Genomic DNA, 23,924 nt, shown 5'->3' with positions numbered 1-23,924 from the left:
GTCAAATATAAACTTTTTCAGTCTTTTTACGATAACACACCTTAGCTTAAAGATGGACTGATCGTGGAGGTTAGATGCACAGGATAGTGTCCTCACTATGTACCTGCCAAATTGCTCTTCAATCGCACCAACCAATTTGTAGTAATGACTGTTGGCACAACATGCGTATTTTGGCACATTTTAATTTTTATAAATTTTGTTTGTTTTTTTTACATTTTTAACAGTTTCATCATTCTAAAGTTTAAATATACATCAGCCCTACAAGCCAAAATCATAAGTTTTGGACTGCAACTGCAAAATTTTTTCTCGAAGGTGGTGACCTAACATAAAGGGACACTAAAGGCAAATAACAATTTATGTTAGAGTGAAAGCCCAATGTATGACAACTTCTAAAACGGCAATATTATCAACAGCAGTGCCCTACTTACCGAGAAATTAAGCTAAACGTATCACATGACGAGCGCCACGAGTGGGACATTTTCAAAGTGATCCCGATGACGTAGGGAAGTCGGCCTACAATAAATCACTAGTAATCAAACTAGCAGCAGTAAAAAAAGAACATTCCGAGCATCAAAAGACGTAATAAAATGCTGTTTGTTCGTTTACGCTTGATTCATGGAAAACAAAACCTCCGTGGCGTTGCCATGGGGAACGGCGCGCGTGGTTCAAAGGTTCCGTTTTCGCCGAACTGTGCCTCGCCCGTCTCAGTGGTAGTTTCGGGATCGCGTACTGCCGTGCGTGTTTTGCGCGCTCGTGAAGGTCGCTCTGACAGAAAGTTCGACAAAATGCCGCATGCGTGTGATATTGCCGGATGCCCGAATGGTGCACAACGCCAGTGCTGCAGCAAGGAAACCGGTGTGTCTTTTCACTGGGTGCCGCGGAATGAACCCTTACGCTCGAAGTGGCTTAGTGTCATGCCATAGCGCCAGTGTGCTAAACAGTCAAAACCTCTGCGTGTGTGCTCGCTGCACTTTCGTACTGAGGATTACGAGACCAACCGCAACTTGGTGACGGCTTTGAATGTGCCCATCCGAGCAAGTCTTTGCCGCAGCGCCGTTGTTGCTACTGTGGGTCCCGCTACTTCCGCTCGGCTGCTACTAGTGTCGGCGGCCGCGCAGTAAAAGCGGGCAACGTTGGGCATGGCAGCAGTGACGTATGAGAGTCGTATTTTCAGGCGGGAGATTTGAAGCACGCTAACGCGATGCGGACCACTAAAAACGTGATTTTATTTCAAAATAAGCACTTCCTTGGCACAAAAGCAGCGCTACGAGGTTTCTGGACCGCTATTTCAACAATCAACGTCGACTTAATATTTGCCTTTAGTGTCCCTTTAAAGGGACCGACAACTTTTTTTTCTCGACCCATTTTTTTACGGCGTGACAGAAAGCTCACCTTTCACAGTGTTTGTAGCTGCAGTAGTTAATCCCAAAAGCATGTGGTTATTTTACAAGCAGTATTTTTCAATCTGAAAGGCTCTAAACACGGACGCACCTTTCCTCCAGCAGTGCTGAGAATTGATAGCGATGCCGCCAGCCCTTCCCGTGATTTGTGAAAGCTATCGTTGTTCTGTTGTCGCAGGAGTTCCTGTAACTATGCTAACCACCTTTATTGATAGCTTTTCAACTATTTTTGAAAATAACAAGCTGTTGCAATGAGATGATGTGCCATTATACACCTTCCCTGTATCTGTACCGCGTTGTGTGCGCATGCGTCCAAGGTTGCCTGCACATGTGTCATAGGTGGCTTGTCCCGGCGTCGTTACTCTCTCGATGCACAAGCCAAGCCAAGTCATCAAAAACGTCACTACGCTTATGTGAGGCCACGCCAAGTAGCAGCGCGCGTCATTTCTGAGACGAGGTGTAGGTAGCAAAACTATGTCACTCCAAAATCTTAGCGACCTGGAAACTGCGTGCATGGTTGCATGAGCACACTGAAAAGTTGCTCAAAACGTGCTGACGAGCATGGAATCATACGTCACGCGAAGGCAGCACCACTTTAATGCATGCTACTAACGCAGGCCTATATGTACATTATTTTGGAGCAATACCTTTTAATATAAAGAAACGAGCAATATTTCAATACTAACAAAAACATCGTCGACCGCATACAGGAATCAACAGTCACGTGGCCGCCTTCATCGGATTGTTCATGTTTTTGCCGCCAGAGGCGCCACAGGTCATTTTTCGCGACTTTCAATTAAGAAATAAAAATATAAATCCATCTCTCACGAAAAAAACAGGGTTGGTTTGAGTCAATGCGACGGACAATCTTTCCATCAGTGGAGTCAACTCATTTCATATTCTGGGCAGTTTGTCATTTTTATGATGGTAACAGAAATGTAGCAGCTATTTTGAGAGAAGCAGGCATCGAACCTGGCCACCAAACTATCATAGCATGCTGCACTAGGGACCAATACCGTGTAAGGAAAGCCCAGGGTCAGTCAACTGGCGAAGCAAAACAACACCGGAAGAAAAGATTGGCAACAACAAAAGCCAAAAAAGAGCCCATGGCATCTAAGGAGAGCCCTAGCTATGAGCCTGGTGGATTTGAACTGTTTAGGGCATCATCATCCTGTTTGCACAAGCATTGGAAAACTTTAAACTGGTTTTTCTCAACACTGGATTTTTTGCGCTTTTTTGAGACGCAAACAGTTGTAACTTCATGAGAAATAAATCTTTTTCATTGAAACTTTGTATGCTCGTTCCTTTATTACTGACCTGTGCAATGAACTAGGATCAATAAAAACGATTGGAAAGTTTTTATGCAAAAATGCTTTATTTCAAGAATTGCAAAAAAAATATTGCCAATTTTTTTGTTTTCGTTCGTATTTTTACTGTAACTTGATTCCCAATAATCAAATGGCAAACATCCTAGTTCATTGCACAGTGTGTTAAGTTGGCTACCTTTGTGTCATAAAGTTTACAATTCCGGCGCTCCATTCTCAAGTTATGACTATTCACATAAAGGCTGAGTTTGGGCAATGTTTTGTCAAATCCCACTCTGATTTTTTTTCAGTCTTTTCTGCACATGAACGTCATTTAAAACGATCCTTTATAAGCCCATTTTAAAATGAAATTGTAAAGGTCAAAATTAAAGAAGGTTTACAAAAAGGTGGTGACATACCTTGAATGAAGGCCAAGAAAGAATGCAGGATGGAGCACTTTCTTAGTCTCCATTCAAGTTGCGATTTTTAGCAGCGAATCTGCTTAAGCCAGCCATAATGTCGACCCCGCTGCAAAACTCCGCCACGCCGTAGCCACGAATATCAGCAATGCTGTGCGCAGCCTGCTTCGCGAGCCCAGCTCTGCCAAGCTTCTGCCGGCTGCACGTGACTGCGCATGTGCCGTCACCTGTGCTTGGCTTGGCCCACCCGCCTCGTCACTGCGCACAACCACTCTGCTCCACCAGCCAAGCTGGCCAGGCCGTCTTTGACGGGGCTGGGCAAGACCAGTTTACGTTGGCCTCACTCAATGTGAGGAAGGCGCACCGCGGACGTTAACTGCGACGAACTGCTGCAGAGAGCCACGTTGATATGCTTAACCGAGGCGTGGATCTGCAATTCCAAAGCTTGATCTCGAAATGCCAGGACCAGCTAGGTGCTCCACTGCGCCATTCGTGCAAGCTAGGCCCCGCTTTTTTTCACTATGGACCACCTCATTGGCAGTTTATCCTAACCTCGCACACAAAGGTCCTGACGAATGCCTCTCCTTCCCCACCTGAGGAGCAGTGAGCCGTCCAGTGACATCTCCTGCTTGAAGTTCCACGAGCCAGGCATACTCAAGTGTCTCGCTGCCAAGGGGACGGTCTGCTCCCGAGAATAACGCCTGTGCACGTACCTAGAAGAAAAATAGAGACCTTTACAAGGCCCTGCATAGTATCAAGCACACCTCATGTAGTGCAGAGCTGGCAAGGCCTTGGTCATGCAGCTGCCTGGAAATATGTTACACACACATTTTTGAATGGCCAAGAAGAAAAATACTCAAAGTTAAAATGGTAGCTTAAAGTGAATAACAACAGTTTAGGTGCACTGGAATAGGTGCTCAGTTTCCTGCTACAAGAATTTCTCTTTTTCCTCCTAAGCGTGACACGATTGGAATCAAATTCAACATAGCATTTGCATGAGAAGAGTGTATCATATTTCCATTATTGAAAGCCTGCAGCATGCAATAAAAAAAAGTCTGTTGAAGAGAGGCCTGTGTAATAATGATAATAATAATGACCAAATAATCGACCATTTATTTAACGTGCCCAGGAAAATCTACAGGGTCCTTATACTAGTACACGTATAAGAAATTACTATTATTAAGCAATACAACAAAAACAGTCCAAGTAAGAACAAAAAAAATAGGGGCAGAAGGTAAAAAACAAAAACAGGGCACAACACAATGCAAGAAACGTAGATAGAAGGACAATGACAAATACAACTAATGCATAAGGTAGGCTGAGAAAGGAGAGACAGATGTGCGACACTATGTTAAACAGCTCAGATGAAACATTTCTGTGGGCAGCTCTGAGTGCCGATACATGAAATGGTTGATGCTGTCTTGCTATCTTACGAAAGACAACACGCATCTGTTCAGGGCAGCCTATGACACCACAAACAAGCTTGAAAAGAAAGCAGCACCATTTTGTTGCCAGTAAAGCGATGGCAGTGACAATAATCCGACAGCACAGCAATGAGTTTCAGAGTCATTTCAGAGTCATACGTAGCCGTCACTAGCAAAGTGACGGCTACGTATGCTTAGGAATTTTTCCTGGAGGCGCTACTGTTTGATGCGTCATCAGTAGGCAGTCATTTCTTTCTTTTATTTCTTTACTTTGCACTGTGGGGTCTGATGCGATAAACCGCCGCCGCCCTCGGAACACACGGACACAGTTCACGCGGTCGTGCAACAAAACGTGGGGGTTTATTAAACACTTCTTTACATATCTGGCGAGCTCGCCGGCCGAATTTGTAACACGTAACACGCTAACAATGAATACTGGGAAACATATAACGCACACTCAAGACCGTATAAGACATACAGTACAATATAACATAAGACATACAATAAGACAACATAATACAGTAGAACCCCGCTGTTACGTTCCTCACTGCTGCGTTTTCCCGGCTGTTACGTCGTTTTCCGCCGGTCCCGGCATAACTCCCATAGGATACAATGTATTGGGAACCCTGCTGTTACGTCATAACTGTCGGACCGTTCCCGTATGATACGTCGCGAAGTGCGCTCGGAGCCGACCGAGTGACTACCAAAGAGAGCGGCCATGGTGCATTTTCACGCAGCTTGGCCTCGTTTGACCGTAATATCAGGCGCATGAGAGGCGCAAGCAACAGAATCTTTCAATTGATGCAAACAAAAGCATGGCCTTCGAGATTCAAATTGCAAAGATGGCGTCTATGACGTAACTGCTCGCGAAAGCAAGGCCTTCGAGATTGGCATTTACTATTGACAAAAGCATAGCCTTTGAGATTTGTACTGCACAAACATGGCGTGTATGACGTAATTGCTTGCGAAAGCAAGGCCTTCGAGATTGGCATTCACTTCTGCCATCGCATTGGCATAGACTCATCATCATCGTTATTTGTCGGAGAACGGGAGGAGTTCGAGCTGGTTGGAGCTCGCATGGTCGTGCGTGCGGTTCGCGGTCGGACTCGCCGCGCCGGTCGTGATTGCGTGTGCTTAGTTCTTTCATGCCTACAGCTGTTGGTGTTAAAAAAATCACATACGTTGATAACATTTCTGTGGATGAGGCCGTCCTAAGCTCCACGTTTCTATCCATCGACTAGATCGCGGCTGAGCGCGCCAATTTTCGTGCTGCTCGTAAGAATTGAAATAAAATTCTGTACCACTAAATATTTTGCCGTTTTTCCTGTTTTTCGGCTCTTACGTTTCCCGTCTCTTACCTTTATTTCTACGGTCCCTTCAAAAACGTATCAGCGGGGTTCTACTGTACAATACAAATGCGGCGCCGCAGATGCACGACTCACCACGAGGGTCCGAGGGCAGCGAGCCGCAGTACCGTCCCCGGACCCACCGCGAGGAGACGTCCATCCGCCCGCTCTGCCACACCCCAAAAGAGAGACTCACCCCTGTTTCTATGCGCCGGCCTAAATTCGCGGCGGCGATGCCGGCGCCACCGCGCTAAACTCGGGTTACAGCAAAGCGCATCCCTGACCTTGGACGAACGTGTCCACTTACGCCAAGCACGTGCGTTCCAAACACAGCGGTCGCGCCCAAGTTATGGCAGTCGCCAATACAGGGGTGATATAGCACCCCTACAGCACATTAGTGAAATTGTCCTCGGAGCCCACAGCCCAAGGCAAACACTGACTGACTGGACCATACCACCCATAACGCAGCATTTCAATGCACGTCACTGTAACGTCACAGGTTTGCAGTATAAAAATACATTGCAGAATAAATCATCATTCTCACTGCTTTATATCGCTTCGTTGTAGTACCACTGACGGCCACATGACAGTGGCAATGAGGGTGCACACTGCAGGGATGCAACAGCTGCGCCAATTGCGTCAATTTGATACAATTACCGTAAAAACCCGCGTATAGCCCGGGTTTTTTTTCTAGATTTTAGGGTGCGAAATTTCGGCCCCGTACTATATGCGGGTCCCAAGAATTTTCGGCCCAAATTCAGTTTCGGTTTCGGCATAGCGCGGTGCTATCATCATCATCAGCTGTCTGCGCGCTTCTGCGCTAGGTAGTGTTAGAGGCGTTAGTCTTAACTGGTCAGTTGGTCAGTGGCCTTTGCTTCAACTTGGTGCCCATAACGACGGCCTCGATTTTGCTCCTGTGATTTTACGCCATGTCAGGACCGCGCAGGCAGTACTCTGCTGCTTTTAAAAGAAAAGTTATCGCTGCTGCCGAAACCATCGGCAACTGTGCCGCGGAGCGGCAGTTCGGAGTCAACGAGCGGAGCATTCGCGGTTGGCGGAAGCAGAAGGAAGCCCTCTTTGCATGCAGCGGCCAGCGAAAAAGTTTCCGCGGACCAAAAAATGGAGCATTTCCTGACGTGGAACGAGAACTCACAGACTTTGTGCGGGAGCAGCGAGCTGCACATCTCGCTGTCAACATCGAGCTGCTACAAGCGAAGGCAAGGGAGATCGCTCGAGACAAAGGCATTCAGCCGGAGGATTTCAAAGCGAGCAAGCATTGGGTGTCTCGCTTCATGCGCCGCGCTGGGTTCTCCCTACGTCGGCGTACGTCGATCTCCCAGAAGCTACCAGAGAGCTACGAAGAGCACCTCGTGGCTTTTCAAAGGTACATAATTGCGTTGCGAAAGGCAGTCCCCTTTCAGCTGGGCCAGATCGGCAACGCGGATCAGACGCCGGTCTACCTGGATATGCCCTCGGCGCTGACGGTGCATCAAAAAGGCTCCAGGCAAGTTATCGTGCGGTCGACTGGAAACGAAAAAACGCGGGTGACTGTAATGTTATCCTGCACGGCTGACGGTCGCAAGCTGCCACCCTACGTGGTGTTCAAACGAAAGACGCTGCCGAAGGGGGAGAAGTTCCCGAAAAATGTCGTCGTCCGCTGCCAGGACAAGGGGTGGATGGACGAATCGTTAGTCCTTGACTGGATAAAGTCCGTGTGGTGTCGACGGCCCGGAGCACTGCTGGGGCTCCCTTCGATGCTTGTGCTCGACGCGTTTCGGTGTCACCTGGCAGACTCCGTAAAGCGACTGCTGCGCGACTCCCGCACCGAGCTCGTCGTCATCCCGGGAGGGATGACATCACAGCTGCAGCCGCTTGATGTGTGCCTTAATAAGCCATTTAAGGACCATGTCAAGCGCCTGTACGTGGAGTGGATGAGGTCCGGAGAACCAGAAGTGACCCCTGCCGGACGGCTGAAACGGGCCTCGCCAGCGATGCTCTGCTCGTGGATAGTCGAGGCTTGGGCCTGCATTCCAGAGGCGCTCGTTTGCCGCGCCTTCAAAAAGTGCTCCATCTCCAACGCGCTTGATGGCACTGAGGATGATGTGCTGTGGGAGAACATTTCCGACAAGGGAGCTTCGGAAGAGAGTGCGTCCGACGACGAGGATGAATGAAATGTCAATAAATGCATTTTTTCCATTTTCCTCGGACTATATTCGGGTGAAAACTTTTTTTCTCACGTTTGCTATCCCCGAATTACACCCCGGACTATATGCGGGTCCGAGCTATATGCGGGTTTTTACGGTACTTGTTTTTGCCCCAAGCAGAGCCACAACCGTCAAATTTCTTGAAATTGGGTCACGCTGCGCCAAAATGCCTGACCAGTTTCAAAATTATCTCAGTTGCGCAAATTTTAGCAAGAAATGGAGGCCGCATTGGTCATCTGCAGTGTGGACATCATCATCCAGTACAGGCGCACAGACCCTAACCCTAAACCCCCAGCGAAAGAAAAGAAAAAAGTCACAGTTTCACCGCAAGGAGGAAGCAATGAATGCGACAGCAAAAAATTGTAATGTCATACGAAGTGAGGCTGGCAGCAAACTCTTTTGTATCCGATCTCGCGTAACTCTACAAAACGTTCATATAGGAGAATACGGCCGCTCCAGGGAAAGGTGCTCTTTCTGCAGTGTCTTTGCATTGAGAGCGCATCGCGTAGCAGGATTACGAGCCGCCCGCTGATGGCTGCCGAGATAGCGCGCGCGCCCGTAGAATCAAAGTTCAAAGCTGCTGCTCGAGCGACAGCAACCACCCACCCCGCCTCGCGTCTTTTCATGCTCGTTCAAGACGCGTGGGGCGTTTCCTCTCTGCTTCGACGGCAGGCCTCCCAAGCGGTGTGGTGTTATCGCGTGCGCCCACCGAGCAACGGAGATGGGCTGGCTCCTTTGATCTCTGCTTCAGCCACGTTCGTCGCCCGCACTCGCGCACTTTTACCCGCGGTAGAACATACTTTGCGCAAGGAGATGTTATCAATTTGGACTTTATATGGGACATGACGGCAAAAACCAGTTGAGAGTGTCCATATAATTGCAATCGCAATAAAAAAAACGACGGTGGTTCTCAAATTTCCTGATGCTTGTTTTATTGCGTGCAGAATGGTTTTTAAGCCACTTTTGCCGCAGTACATTGGTGTCCTGCAGAAAAGCGTACTGAGATTTAGAAGGGGCTATTAGTACTAGCTGTCAGGGACACAGCACATTTTGTTCCTTACTCATTCGTGCATGCTCCGTGTAATTACCAGTACTAGTATGATCGCTGTTGTCTAAAAAATTATTGGCAATCATTTAGAGCTGCTGTGTATGGCGTTTCTCTGGCCTTGAGAAACAAAGAGACAAAAACGTATGGCAGTGTTCTTTTTTCGCCACCCCCACTTGCTCCTGCTTTACGAATCTCCCGAATTTCGAGGTTGCCAGGTTCGCAGGTTCACATCAGCATTTGCAGTGCCTGTCGAATTATTTGACAGGCCCTGCAAATGCTAATGTGGACTTAGTCATTGTTCACACTGTAGGGTGGCTCAACACACTGCTTTTATTGAAATAGCAGTTTCACGTGCACTGTGCACGAGTTAGCAGATGTTGAGTTTTCTTTTCTAAAAGTAAGCCTTCTTTGTTATACTGCTCTAAATTTTAGATTTCGTGCTAAAAAATTCTGGTTTTTTTTTGTAACCTGCTCCCAATTTGGATTTTTGTGCTCCAAAAGCAACATTTTGCTGCGCCAAAAATTGCTCCAAATCCTATTTCAGCTGTTGCATCCCAGACACTGGTGAAAATACAAGTGGTGGAAGGTGCGTGGCCTACATATTATGCTTGTCTGGAGGCTTGCTTTGAAGCCCATAACATCAACGACACAACAAACAAACAATTAGTGCTCATATCATCACTCACAGACAGTAGAGTCGGAGAGGTAATCTTATGGTCGGCATCTTATGGTTGGCATCTTTTGAGTGTTCTGCAAGGGGATTCCGTTGTGTTTAGAACGTCCCGAAGTCTTTTTTGTGCTGTTTATTTCTTTCGGTCAAGTTTTTTGTTTCGCCAATGTATGCGGCCTGGCAGTCGGAACATTTGATTTTGTAGACGACGCCTTGCGCTCTTTCTCTTGGTGGAAGGTCCCTGGGTTTTGGTAGATGTATTGTGTTGGTCGGCTTGAGTGCGACCATTATGCCTTCCTTCGTTAAGAGTCTGCTTATGGCTTCACTGGTGTCTTTCACGTAGGGGAGAGATTCACTTCTGGGAAGGTGGCGACGCTGGGGAATCCGTTAGAAGTACTTTTCTTTTTTGCTGCTAGATTGCTTTCTGAATGAAATGGGGCTGGTAGCCGTTTTTTTGGAGTTTGTTGAACACGGTGTTTCCTTCTGTCTGATCCTAATGTACAATGTCTTTCCGTTCTTCTTATCAAAGTGTTGACTACTAATGTTTTGTGGCTTGCAGGGTGATTTGAATTAAAGTGCAGGTAGCGGTCTGTGTGCTTAGTTTGCAGTAGACGGAGAAATTTGGAATAGTATGTGACCAGTCCTAAGAATGATTTAAGCTGGCTTACCGAAGTCCGTGGCGGTGCCGCTAGCACTGCTTCCAAATTGTCCTGCAGTGGGTGGAGGCCTTTTGCATCGATTCGGTGCCCAAGAAGTACCACTTCTTTTTCCCGGAAGTGGCACTTCTCCTTGTTCAGTGTCAGGCCATTCGCCCGAAGTTGTTCGAACACTTGCCGCAGTATCGTGGTGTTGTGCTCATTTTCTGCTACAATAATGTCGTCCAGGTAAACTTTCACCCCTGGTATAACCTGTTCTTGTCGCTGGATTAACTGTTAGCTTAAAGTCCCCACACAGCCAGATGTCTCCGTTCTTTTTTGCTATGGGCACGACTGGCGTTGCCCATTCAGCCATGCTCACTAAAGCCCCTATACTTCGTAAAAGTACCGCCATCTGCTCTCCCCTCCGCCGCCTCCTCTCCTGCGCGTCTTTCGCGTGCGACGGTGGCGCCCCCTCGAACGCGCCACGCGGACGCGTGAAGCTTTGAGGCCGGTTGCGCGCTGGCGCTGCCACTTCAGCCACAGCCTTTCTAGTCCTGTCGTGGCCGCGTGCCATGTCTCGCATACGATCTACTGCGCGTCAAACAGGTATCTGCTGCAACTACCGCAGCGTTTTGAAACTTATGCGCTAAGTATGTGACGCGATAATTCGTGATGACACGCCGGCCGATGAGCCGCGATCCGCTGAACTAAATCCCCGCTCATGTTCCGAATTTGCAGAAGGTTCTGACTGTCACCCAGAAGTGGTTCACCAAATTAGGCAATATGATGGAAGAGCTGCACGCAAATGCACGGCTTTCGATAAATCCTGCGCGCTAGGTTCTTTTTTTTTTTTTTTTGCTATCACACTTTCATTCCGACGGTCGCTCCGTCTTCGCCCTTCCATCCGCACATCACAGTGAAAGGTTAGTAGAATGTGTGGAACACAACCTAGTGTTGCAGTGCACGATACTTGTTCTTTCAGAGTTAATATTATGTGGGGTTTTACGTGCCAAAACCGGGATATGATTACGAGGCACACCGTAGTGGAGGGCTCCGGAAATTTTGACCACCTGGGGTTCAAGACTGTCACTTGCTCCAGCAAGTGAGTGCCTTGGTGCATGACAAATAACACAAAATTTCGCGTGACATTGAGTAAGTAATACACCAGATATGTCACACGGCAAAGCAAGACGCCTGTCAAGAGTAAAAGCGCACGAGCACTTACCTCACAAAGCCGCGCCGATCTCGGCTCGAAGTTTGCTCGACCGATTCTGTGAAGCCAGACTTTGCGACGACTTGCATTCTCTTTTCCGCACGGAATGGCAAAAAACTTTTTCCCTTGGGTGTCACGATTATGGCAGCCAAAACGCACAGCAACCCGGCATCGCGACAAAACGAGCGAGACGCACACGTGCATTTCACACTTCGTGCATTTCACATGGGGCGAACATACAGCACATGGCACGTTGGAGCGTTCGACATGGCGCCGAGAGGCCAAGGAAACAAAATACCGAGAAAACGAGGGCGCGCGCTACCACGTGACCGCAGCTGCCCTATCAGCGGCGTGGAGAGGAGGAAGCGGCTTAGATCAAGAGAAAGCTGTACCTTTCCGTAGGTATAGGGGCCTTAACGCTCACTGGGAACAGCACGCCCACTTCCACCAGTCGGTCAATTTCAGCGGAGACTTGTGCTCTCATGGCATACGGGACTGTCCGAGCCTTGAGAAATTGAGGTTGCGCGCTTTCCTTGAGGTAGAGCTTCACCGGTGGTCCCTTAGAGCATCCGAGGTTCTCAAAGAGGTCCGGAAACTCGTCAAGAAGTGCGGTTAGCTGGCTGTCGGCGTGGACAACATTCACCGAAGACAACGTGCCTTCTACCAGGAACATTTCTGCTTTGCGAAATTCCTCTATCGTGTCCCTTCCGCACAGGAGGGGCCCTCGATGGTCCACCACTATCAGAGAACTGCTCACCGTTACTGGTCCAAGCTGTGCCTTCATATCTACATTGCCCACGACCGGCAACGGTCCCAGGAAACATGAAAGGCGTAGTGGAGCTTTTTGCAGAGCCGGCCACCACTTGCGATGCTTCTTGTACAAGCTCTTGGGAATTACGCTTACTGGCGATCCAGTATCGACAATCATTCGCAGCCTACGGCCTTCCCACGTTAAGGTGCGCTCGATTGGCTGCACCAAGTGCTTATTGGCAGAACTGTGTGCGACGAGAGCATACAACATCTCTTCTTCGCTTTCACATTCCGTTCCGTCGACAGCGAACATTCCTGACCTGGGGGTGTGAGATCTTTTGCAAGCCCTAGCAAGGTGCCCTCTTTTACCACATTGATAGCATATGGAACTGCGATGTCGACAGGACGCCGTTGCATGCGCCCCTTTGCATCTGTCGCATGAAAGGCTAGGGCTTAGCGGTCTGCAATTCTTCCTCCCCTGCCTGCCTCGTTGCTGTACCACATTGACGCCGCCACCTTCAGTCCGGGCGTATGGAGTCCGCATGCCCCGAGCGTCTTCGTTCGCTTTCTCAGAAGCTAAGGCGAATTCTTTGGCTTCTTCACGAGTCAAGTTCTTGCGGCCCAGCAGGCACCGGCGCGTTTCCTCGTCCCGAATTCCACAAACAATTCGGTCCCGCAACATACGGTCCAGTGTCACTCCGAAATTACAATTTACGGCCAGTCTTCTCAGTTCAGCAATGTAGTCCCAGACGCTTTCTTGCTCATCTTGTTTTTGCATAAAGAAGGAATAGCTTGCTGCTATTTCGTTTGCCTGAGGGTTGAAATGTTCTTCCAGGCATTTCACAACGTCATCGTACGTCAAGGAGTTGATGGGGACCCCCGGCTGGTGCCCTTGCAATATCCGGACGACACTGTCGCTCAACACTGAAACCAGTAGGGCCCGGCGTTTTGCTGCGTCGGTAATATCGTTGCCCTCAAAGTAGGCTTCCAACCGGACACGATACGTGCTCCAGCTACTCACGGCGTCGTCGAAGGCAGGGGGTCGGGATCCCATTCCTCTGGTCTCAGCGCCGGAGTGCGATTAACCGGATCCCATCTTCGTCGCCACTGTGGTATCTTAAGTAAGCGCGAAGACGCTTCATGGCAAGAAGGAAAATGTTTATGGACGAGGCTGCTGTCTTGGTTTTAATACCCTGGCCCGAGGCCGGAGCATGCGCCGTGGCGAGCATGCACCTGAGAATCTATGATTTCCCTTCCTTCAAAGCGCATCGAGCCGCTCACCAGTGCCACCACGTTAACTGTGCCGGCTTTCTTTAAGAAAAAGGATGGATGGATAGATGCTATGAGCGTCCCTTTTATAACAGGGCAGTGACATGTGTGCCACCAGGCTCGACAGAAAAAAAAAAAGCTTTTCTTTTTTAGTTTTCTTTTAAGTTGGCGTAATGCTTTGTCTACTACGATTTAATCAATCTTACTGTAGAGGAAAAAAACAAATTCACAGTCCAGTGCTCTGCCCCTTACAGCACAATGTCCTTGCTTTTCCCCCTATATAGTATTTGTGTCCTTTCTCTCTAGTTTTGGCAGCGCCACTTTTCGGTGGTTGCAGAAGTCTCTGAACTGCAGTTCGTTAACCTGACACCAGGTGACACCACTAAAAAAAATCCTTGCTTCGTGTCATTATGCTTTGTGTTCATATGGAGAGTGCTTTTCCGAATATACCGTAGTATCCTTGTCATTCGCTCTTCGCTTTCGACACCGTGCGCGCGTGCGTGGTTTCACTGCATACTCAATGAGCGGCCACCCGACGACGTGCAGCTCTGCAATCTTTTCTTTATGTGGACAACTGTGTCGTCACTATGGAGAAGACGTGCACTATACGCGCTGGTGGAAATTGTTCGTGACCATGGTGACGACAAATCTTCGGAGGTCAACTCGTCATGCGCTTTGCCATCTTGTGCCGCGCTATGGGTTCGCTAGAATGTAGGCTCTAAGATGGGCTCCGGCAACTCAATGGCGCGTTGCCGGAGCCCATGTTGGAGGCAACGGCTAGACGATGACACAGCAGCGTTGTATTGATGTCCTACGAACATTCAGTATTGCCATCCCTCACGAACAAGCGATAGAGCAAAATAATGCAGTTTTTTGCCGCTAAATAAGATGCTTTGGGTAAGCTCTAGAAGTTCCCCTTTTGTTTCATTTGTGCGTTTCGTTTCCGAATTTTCGTGCTGAAACTGCACATAACGAAAACTTGTTTGTAACTAAACTTTTTAGGCATTTGTCAATTTCATTATATCTAGGTTTAACTAATACATTTTTACTCTTAATGTCCATGGGAATCGTACCAACGAGATTCCTCTGTACAGTCAAACCTCGTTACAACGAACACCACATTAACAAACATTTCAAATTAACGAACTTTTAAGAAATCCCGTGCCGACTCCTTATAGTTTCAATGTAAAAATATTTCACTACTACGAACTCCAGAATAACGAACATTTCAGAATAACAATCGTTATTTAATTCCCGTGTAATCTTAACAACACCTCAGTACTACGAACTTATATCCCGAAATGCGAGGATTCTTAGATTTCAGTGTAGCAGATGACGCAGCGCGAAGAGCGGACGCCCTCCCGCAAAAACCTGAGATGGCGCGGGAGGAGAAAGATGCGGGCGGAGAAGATTTTTTTTTTTTCCTCCATTGCGGAGGCGACAGCGCATCAGGTTTTGTAAAGGCCCTACCGCATGCATTGCACGCGACTTTAGAGCGAAGGCGACTGCGACAAACGTGCTCCGTCGCGCTGTCACGACGGGAGCACCCACATGTTCGCGACAAAGTGTCACGGTTGCTCGATTGAAAACTATTGCGTGCACGCAGGCAAATTACGAAAAAGAATTACAGCGTAGATGAATGACAACATGCCAAATTTATTGTTGTCTTGTTTGAGATAAGGATGCCATAAAAGCGTTTCGTGACTTTCTTTTTTCGCAATCTTATGTTTAACCGCGGCAGTAGTATCTGCTGTGATCCCATGGGGCGCCCGGAAGCGTACGCTGCCTACGCTACGTCGCACTTTGCAAACTGCGTTATGTTGGGGTTAGTCCAAGAGGCGCATCTCGACAACGTTTCCTCTTGCTGTCATAGAACATTTAAGAAAAGCCACAGTGGCCTCAGCGCCTCACATCGTTGCTTCACAGGGAAAAGGGCTACCTCACACGACGACAATGTTGACATTGCAGCAAGCTACCACCGAAACATCAAAACGAACCGTCGATCAAAATTAACGACAAAATACGGCCGCTGCCTCGCTCTCCGTGTGAGATGGGGCTGTAAAGAAGGTAGTCTATAACTTGCATTCCTTGAAGTACGCGCCGATTGGAAGCATCACGAGCAAATTGCAACCGAAGCAAGGGTCAGAGATGCTGCCATGTTGCCGGATATCGTCATGCTCACTTCCGGCCGACAAGCGATGTTTGCTGGCTTTCCAGAAACGTGCGCCGCGACAAGCGACGGCGATGGATGGCCCTCCGCGACAGCAAATCCTGTCGGCCGTCGCTCAAAACTCGCGTGCATACAGTTGGGCCTTAAAGGATTGCAGCGATGACATGGACGACGATGTCACGGTAGCACCCGAAGATCGTGACGAGTCCGTGTCGGCCACAGATGCGTTGGACTAGAGGAAACTCCGCATATTCATAGAAAAAAGCGGAACAGCAACCGAAGCGGCGCATAAAAATGTAGACGGTCTAGAATCGTTCGTGACGCAGAGTTTGTGCTGCACCCGTCAAAAAACGATCACGGACTATTTCAAATAAACGTGCCTTGTCTAATGTTCACGTGTGCATTGCTGTGAGAAACGAGTTCAAGGGCGTACCGTTGCAGAGGTAGGAAGTTTGCGTTACTGAAATTCTATTGTTATGGTAAATTTTTGGGCTTTCACTATAACGACCTTTCAGAATAACGAACATTTTTCCGCGGTCCCCTGAAGTTCGTTATACCGCGATTTCACTGTATTCGGCTCATTAGTGATCGCAACAGATTTTCCAGTGCTGTAGCAAGAAATGGAAGCATAGGCGAATCGGTATTGAACTGAGCCAGAAATGGCTGCAGGTCTTCCGCAGCACCAAGCATAAAGGTTAGCTTTGCAGAGATGGGTGTTTTGGCCCCGCCATAACTGGCACTGGTTGGTCACTTGTTCTTGTTTCAACACGACTTACTGTACACCGTCATGTATGACAGAACCTCAAGAGCCCACATATTAACACAAAACTTGAAAGGATAACTGTTGCTCCCTGTGATGCATGCGTATTCAGCACGACACCGGGTGGGTATGCATTTGAACAAGTTGTACGCAGCCTGTCAGAAATGCCTTTTTGTAAATCAGCTCAGCAGAGGAAGAAGGTTCTTGCCAAAGGCGTTTCCCTGCCGCCCATCCTCAGGTAGGGATAAACAAAGCTAAATCCCACACGATTCGTCCTGGTGGTCCACAATTTGAACTCAATTCTACCATCTGAGCTGTCCAGGAGGTGCAAGGAGTTTCTGTGGACTCACTTGGAAGGAGGAGAGGGCCAGGTGGCCCGGCCTGTCCCCAGGGCAGACGGCCACCAGGGGTGAGAGAAGGAGCTGCAGCTGGCTCTCCCGGTGGCTCTTGTTAATCTCCAGCTGAAGCCGTTCCAGGTACAGCGATGGGCACGGAGGCTCCCGCTCACTGCAGCCCTGCATTGCAATTCCTGCTTGCACATGTATTCTCCTTTTGTCTTCCTTTCTCTTCCCCTTTCTTTCTATCTCTCAGTACCATCAAAGTTATGGCATCACACATCGGTGCACCTGTTCTGGCAGGAAAGGAAGAAGAGGACAAAGAGAGCGCACACCGGATCATCGTCATGACAGTGCTCTGTCAGCTCTGCACAACATAACAAAAAGCTTAACAGCTCTGCTGTAAAATTGCTGGTGTGTTGGAATCGAGTACTAAATTGAAACCACGTTTGCATCACTAACACTCCTGTTAGAAAGGTCAGGGTCAGGTGCCTTGTCATCGCCGTCACACAATGGTGGCTGAGCACATTTTGTGGTCTGTTCGCGTGGGTTCGCGTAGGATCAGTGCGCATCATATCTGTTCGCAGTCGAGTGCAAATTGTGATGTGCCATGTTCATTATGAGAGCGCACAACAAAGGAAGGTTATTTTGCAAACTACAGTAAAACCTCGGTGATACAATCACAGCTCATACGAATTTCGGGGTGATACAAATTTTTCTTTGGTCCCGGCCAAGGCCCATTGGCCTGCAGTGTAATGGAGTATGGTTGTTGCGAAGCAATTTTTACCCCGCGACATTTGATACGAATGTACCCTACCGCCCAGGAACGAACAGGTGCTGTGGCCGCGCTGTCGCGGAAGACGCACCAAGCACATGCGAGCGCGGGAACGCAAGCGCGGGCACCGCCAAATCGTCAGAATCACGTTGTAAGAAAAAGACTCCTCTTGCGGTCAGAATAACGCTTCAGAGACGCGTCACGGCCTCCGAGATTGTGTGCGCCAATCTTTGAGGCTCTGATGTGCCTCCGTGTGTGTTAGCGTTTGCATTACAGGGGGCATTGGCGCCCTGCTTTTTTTTTTCTACCGCATCGACGTGGGCTGCTGTCGTTTACTGTGTGAACACGTGCCTGCCTCGTGCACCAGAAATCCTATGAAAGGAGGGCCAGGACCGGAAGAAGGCGAGGACGGTCTTGGCAAAGGAGTCAGGCCTCACAACGTCAACATGCGCGACTGTTGAGGTCGCACTTGTGCAGGCACGGCCGTAAATCTCCCAAAAACATCCCCAACACCTTCGCGATCATAAAAGCATAACATAGGAGCATGGTTCTGAACTTTTGTGGCCTTGATCTATCCCGTCAAAGCACTTCTTCCGTCCCTCTCGCCGCAGTACTCCTGTGTCATGCGAAAAAGCATGCTAGAATTCGGAAGGGGCTACTGCTGTTGCGGGTCACAACGCACTTTGTTCATTAAAGACGCTCTTACGGGCCGTATATTTACGAGTGCTGGTATGATTGCCGACACCTAAACACTTAACTGACAATCATTCAGGGTTCTTCCTGACGTTGCTGCGGCCCTGAAAAACAATAAATGAAAATGTACACCAGCTTTTTTTTCCCCCTTTTTTTTGTCGCATTATAATTTTTCATGCTTTCTGGTGGTACGAATTTTGGATGATACGAATATTTTCGGTGGTCCCGTGAGATTCGTATCACCGAGGTTTCACTGTAATATACCGTATTTACTCGATTCTAGACCGCCCTCGAATCTAGGCCGACCCCCGAAATTGGCAAGGCCAGAAAAAAAAAAAACTTTCCTCGAATGTAGGCCGAATGAAAAAAAAAAAGAGAACACCATTTTATTGGTAGAAAACACAGCCTTTATTCTTACTCAAGCGCGCACTCCGTAGGAATGCCCTTTTTCTTACGCAAGCGCACACTCCGTAGGCATGTAGTACATAAGTTTATTCATCGTCGTCGTCGTCGTCATCGTCCGCAACATCGCTCTCTTCTTTGTTGCTAAGCTCGACCCAGAGAGCATCATCCTCGCTTCCGTCCATCGCATTGGAGATACAACACTTTTTGAAAGCTCTTATTATCATTTCATTTGGGATTTCATTCCACGCCGCGGCGATCCAGTTTGCCAGCTGGCCGAGCGAAGCACGCTTGATGCACCCGGTTGAGGTAAACTGCTGTTCCTCCGATGAAAGCCAGTCGGTGTAGTGCTTGCGAAGCCTGTCTTTAAAGGGCTTATTAATTGCGACGTCAAGCGGCTGGAGTTGGCTAGTCATGCCACCAGGAATTATGGCGATGTCCGTACCAGCACGAGAAAGCGTGGTCTTGACACCGTCAGTCAGATGGCCGCGGTAGGAGTCGAGGACTAGAAGTGACTGCTTGCACAATGCGGCCCCTGGACGGCGTTCCCAAACCGTTTTCACCCAGTCCTCCATCAAACCGCTGGACATCCATCCTTTCTCGTGAACACGCACGACAACATTCCTGGGGAACTTTTCGCCCGCTGGTACGGTCTTGCATTTGAAAATTATGAACGGAACAAGTTTCCGCCCATCGGCGGTGCAGCACAACATAACCGTCGTTCGCTGTTTCTCGTAGCCCGCCATCCTGAGCTTCACTTCCTTCGCACCCTTCTCGTTCACGGTGTACGTCACTGGCATGTCAAAGAACACCGGTGTCTGGTCGGCATTCGCGATTTGTCCAAGTTGGTAGCCGTTTTTCCGCCGTTTGTCCATTACGTACCGCTGAAACTTCACAAGCTTCTCCTCGAAGTCATTTGGAAGCTTTTGACACACGGAGGTCCGTCGTCGCAGGCTGAATCCAAACCGTTTCATGAAGCGTGTTGTCCAGCCCCTGCTGGCTTTAAAACAGGCTTGTGAGACACCCTTCGCGATGGCGACTTCTCTGGCCTTCGCCTGAATAATTTCAGTCGTCACAGGCATTCCCGCTTCCCTCTGTTCTCTAACAAAATCGGCGACAACTTCTTCCACCGCATGGTGTCGGCCGGTTTTTGGTCCAGTGAACGCCATGCGGGTTGCTGCACAACCGAAGAGTTCCGCACGTTGTTTTCGCCATCGTCGCACATTCTTTTCGTGCACGCCGAACTCTTGCTGCGCTCGTAGGTTCGATGTCTTTTCCGCATGTAACACGACCTTCCGCTTAAACGCCGCGCTGTAGCGGCACCGCTTGGTTGGTGCCATCGAATCTGAAGCACAATTGACACAGGCGTTTCGCGAGCAAGAGGCACAACTACACTGCACGATCGCTTTCAGAAGAATGACCATTGACCAACTCCGCGCCTCCACTCTGCGTCGTCCGCCACGCGATAGCCAAGCGATAGGGACCACTATTCTCCCACTGAACAGGCCTGAGCGGCCTCGTCACCGTGCAGCTACCGTAGAATGTCGCGAAAATGAGCCTCCGGCATGCAAAACCGGTACCTTGAGATCGGCGCATCGAGAGCCGTAATGCTGCTAGCGCGGCCGGGCCTTCAGGCATGTGGCAGCGGCGGCCAAATCGTGGTACTCGAATCTAAGCCGACCCCCCCACTTTCGCACATCGTTTTTTCGAAAAAAACATCGGCTTAGATTCAAGTATATGCGGTAGCTCCGTCGTGTCTTTTTTGTGCACCCGAGGCTTGTGACAGTAATTAGCGCGAAGGATCTTCAGCTGCACGTCCATCAGGAGGCCGAAAACGGGAAAATATCCGCAAATCAAAGGAAAGCGTGCAGACTTTCCTAAGCAACTAAGCGTATCCAGTAAGAGCTCATTAATTCGGATTTCACAGGAAGGAAAAAAAATGTCAAAATTAACCGAATGCCGAATTATCGAAAGTAAAGGAAAACAATAAACAAAGTAATTTACATCAATACACTTTCATTTTCTTGTATATAGGTGACTTTTACACTGCTCCTATGCATAATAAGTGCGGACTTATTATGCATAGGAGCAGTGTGAAAGCCCCAATTTTCGTCATCCTGCGACTAAGTTCACAATGCAACCACGCTGGCAGATTCCTGTGCTTAATTAGCCTGAAATGTGCTCAGCATCCATCTCTTATTAGGCACCGCCACCACCAACTCCACCACGTGCAAGTGACAATAGTTTTTTTCACCAGTAAAATGACTGGCAACTGATTGTTCGTCCATCACGATGTAGCAAGTGAGTTTTAAGCCAGCACGCACACCATAGTTGAAAGCTTTTTAACCGGAACATCTTCCACCATATTTAAGTTTCGTAATGTTGCGCAAGCATTGCATCACGTCAAAACGAAGCTACCGAGGGCCGGATCCACGGTGGACGAAACCATGGTCATTAAATGATGAAGATAGCGTGCCGCCTCATTTTGGTTGTTAATGAACGCCATTTTCCCTTTTTTTGCGTCATACTAATGCAGCCCTTCGCAGTCAGTGCGCTTCAAGGATTGTCCGAATTAACCGGGTTGCGGCTAAATATGACTGAATTAACGAAAGTTTGATGCCATTAAACAATGCATATGCTGGCCGGGACCAGGCAACTCGCATTATCCGATTTTCCAAATTAACGAGGGTCGAATTAACGAGATTTTACTGTGTTGACTTTGTCAAGGTACCATAAAAACCCGGAATATAGGTCGACCCCCCCACTTTTAACTACTGAAAATCGAAAGGAAAAAGAGACAATGTACACAGAATGGCAAAAGTATCAGAAGGCGCCTTTACCGTGAAACAAACGCAATTTTAAGTGTTGCACAGTGCCACTTATTTACACGAGTGTTCACACGTAAGTTCCACACGGCAGAAAGCCAAAAGATTCGTAAAATGTCACAAGCATTTTGACAGCTTTAATTGGGATGCACTTTGAGGTCCCTGGTAGCAAAGACGTCGTGATTGCTACCAGGGATTGCTACCCGGTTAGACTGTGCAACCTTCATCTCCAGCTCTAGATACGCTGCGGTATGGCACTGAAACAAAGCTTTCTTCTGATCCCTGCGTGTCGTGATGTGATCCTCCAGCATTTGCGAGTAGTGAATGCTTCTGTGGTCCACTCGATCTGCCCACTGATCATAGCCATACGTGCTGTGCCACTGTAACCAGAGATGCCGGCATCGCAGGAAGCAACCACAGGGTGTCTACCGAGTTGACATTTCTAGATTCCCTCAGTTTTCCAGGTTTTCCCTGAGTGAAACAGGACTTTGTTGTCTGTCAAGATGGGTAGACACCATGTCGCTCGATGATGTCACTCTCTAGTACGCACATTAAAAAATAAAAATGACTTAATCCCATTTGAATAGTACAGAGTACAGTTGAACGTCAATATAGCAAAGTTGGTAAAAGCGGCAATTTACTTCGGAATATCGAAACTTCGTTAAACTGAAATTCAACCTTTCATGCAAGGCATATTCACCGAATGATTAATATTAAACTGATAATGCCACAAGAATGCTCGGCAGCATGAAAAAGCTTTTCTTTTGCGTAAAAAAAAAAGTTTTGTTGAGCCTGAGGTACAGCAATCACAGTTATATGCCTTGCCTGAGTTTCACGTGTAAAGACGAAACAAATGCAGGTTTAATGCACTGTGGAATTTCGCTTATTCTGCTGCTACAGCTTGCCAAATCTTCGCGTGTTGCCCAGGGCAGTGCGACGCCTTTGCTATCGTGTTGCCCAGCCGAACCATTTGCTCTCCACGAACGCGCAACATCGAAAACCGTTGCACGTTAGAAAAAAAGAGTCACAGTTTCACCGCGAGAGCGAAATAATGAATCCAATAGCAACAAATAGGAATTTTATACGAATATAGGCTAGCAGCTCACTCCTTCAGGAAACGCAGCTGCTGCATTAAGAGGAGTGACCTATCTATGGCTCAGGGGCGTATCCAGGTGCCTACTTTGAGGTGGGGGAGTACAAAGGCTGAAGCCACCGCCTCAGCAGTGCATTTTCGTGGGTCACGCATATTTACAACAGCCCAGGTGGGATTATGGCGGCGCCTAAGAAGCCTTCGTTGGAAATGTGCATAGGGAAGCAGGAAAGGGTATAGCGATGAGGAGGGACAAGATTTTTTAAAACTTTTTCTGGGCAGTGGTAGGCAAAGCAGCCTGACAAAGGGGGCAAACTCAACAGGCAGCCTGTCAAAGGAGGTGGACAACACCCCTACCCCCCACCCCCCTTCTGGATCCGCCACTGCTATATGGCTTCAACGGAAGTTTTTTAATTAGAGCACAATATCTACAAAGGTATGAGTCGTCCGCTGATCCCCTCTAAAGATACACGGCTGGGCAGTGTTTTAGATGTATAAATAACAAAAAACGGTTGGACTTTTTCTCCAGCTCAATGACAAATTCCATGTCATTGCTGCTCATCTGAATCAAACAGGTGGAGCATCGGTTGTGTTTCTTGTGTGCTTGCATTACATGGCCTGTAATACATTATGTGAATTTGCCTAGCAGCAGCATCGGGGGGCATGCGTTCTGATACCGAATGCGTCACAGGCACCCGTGAACGTCTCCTGGCCGCCACTGTGCCTGGAGTTCATTAGCCTTCACTGCTGCTGAATCCACCTCGTCGGCCATGAGCATCACCACATTTTTTTCCTTTTTCACTGGTCTTCATTTTTCTGTTCTTTGTGCTGTGTTTCTTTACTTGCATGTCATCTTTTTGGTGCGACAAGTGTAGTGTATAATTCTTTTTTAAATCGATACTTCATTTTTTCGCGGTAGTTTGAGCATGTCTTCACAAGTTCCTTTGACATGTGCTCGTCAGCCTTCTGAAATGATGCACACAACACGTACCATGTGGCGTCATTTCATGCGGCAAGCCTGTAAGTATAGCCTTTCTCTCCGGTGAAACTGACACTGCAAGATTTCGTGGCAGTGCTTGCTCTTCATAAGTTGCTTTGACGCAGTCATGGGCACGTTACCAGTAAAAAGTAACAGTGTTTCAGTTACAGTTACCTAAGCCAAAAAAAGCAACTCTGTTACAGTTTCCAA

General features: G+C 48.3%; 1 protein-coding gene across 2 annotated transcripts in view; it reads right to left on the bottom strand.

The window, feature by feature from the left end:
* Positions 1-23,924, bottom strand: part of LOC119382338 (transmembrane protein KIAA1109 homolog) — a 961,129-nt gene that overhangs the window by 900,055 nt on the left and 37,150 nt on the right. For both annotated transcript variants that reach the window (XM_049412180.1, XM_049412181.1), the window contains exons 4-5: positions 16,966-17,130; positions 3,717-3,836 (exon numbers count right to left, since the gene is read on the bottom strand). In XM_049412180.1, coding sequence (XP_049268137.1) covers positions 3,717-3,836; positions 16,966-17,130 — 285 coding nt within the window. The remainder of the gene's footprint in view (positions 1-3,716; positions 3,837-16,965; positions 17,131-23,924) is intronic.

Source organism: Rhipicephalus sanguineus, chromosome 2, assembly GCF_013339695.2.
Source record: "Rhipicephalus sanguineus isolate Rsan-2018 chromosome 2, BIME_Rsan_1.4, whole genome shotgun sequence".
NCBI classification, from domain to species: domain Eukaryota; kingdom Metazoa; phylum Arthropoda; class Arachnida; order Ixodida; family Ixodidae; genus Rhipicephalus; species Rhipicephalus sanguineus.
Note: the sequence above shows the minus strand (reverse complement) of the source record. Positions and strands in the feature narration are given on the sequence as shown.